Source organism: Charadrius vociferus, unplaced genomic scaffold (genome assembly GCF_000708025.1).
Source record: "Charadrius vociferus isolate BGI_N301 unplaced genomic scaffold, ASM70802v2 scaffold475, whole genome shotgun sequence".
NCBI lineage: Eukaryota > Metazoa > Chordata > Aves > Charadriiformes > Charadriidae > Charadrius > Charadrius vociferus.
Window position 1 is genome coordinate 142,218 of NW_009648337.1, and position 619 is coordinate 142,836.

General features: G+C 66.2%; 1 protein-coding gene across 1 annotated transcript in view; it reads left to right on the forward strand.

Moving 5' to 3' along the window:
• The window catches only part of IRX3 (iroquois homeobox 3), an 8,138-nt gene that overhangs the window by 5,523 nt on the left and 1,996 nt on the right, over positions 1-619 (forward strand). The window contains exon 2 of the mRNA XM_009885074.1: positions 15-592. Within this exon, the coding sequence (XP_009883376.1) occupies positions 15-592 (578 nt within the window). The remainder of the gene's footprint in view (positions 1-14; positions 593-619) is intronic.

Consider the following 619-nt stretch of genomic DNA (forward strand, 5'->3'; position numbering starts at 1 on the left):
CGCGCCGTTCTCAGCCGGGGCCGCCCCTTCCCTCTCGCTGCAGGGCGCCCAGTACGAGCTGAAGGAGAGCCCGGGGGTGCAGCACGCCGCCTTCCCCCACCACCACCCCGCCTTCTACCCCTACGGGCAGTACCAGTTCGGGGACCCGTCGCGGCCCAAGAACGCCACCCGGGAGAGAGCACCAGCACTCAAGGCCTGGCTCAACGAGCACCGGAAAAACCCCTACCCCACCAAGGGCGAGAAGATCATGCTGGCCATCATCACCAAAATGACCCTCACCCAGGTCTCCACCTGGTTCGCCAACGCGCGGCGGCGGCTCAAAAAGGAGAATAAAATGACCTGGGCCCCCCGCAGCAGGACGGACGAGGAGGGCAACTCCTACGGGAGCGACCACGAGGGGGAAGAGGACAAGAGGGAGGACGAGGAGGAGATCGACCTGGAGAACATCGACACCGAGAACATCGAGAGCAACAAGGACGAGCTGGAGGACGAGCTGCAGGACGCCGACCTCCTGCACTCCGACTCCAAGACGGACTCGGAGGGCTCCGAGGGCTTCGAGGACCTGCCCGGCTCCGAGGAGCGCTACCTCAAGGCCGCCGAGGGGGAGCCGCACCACCTC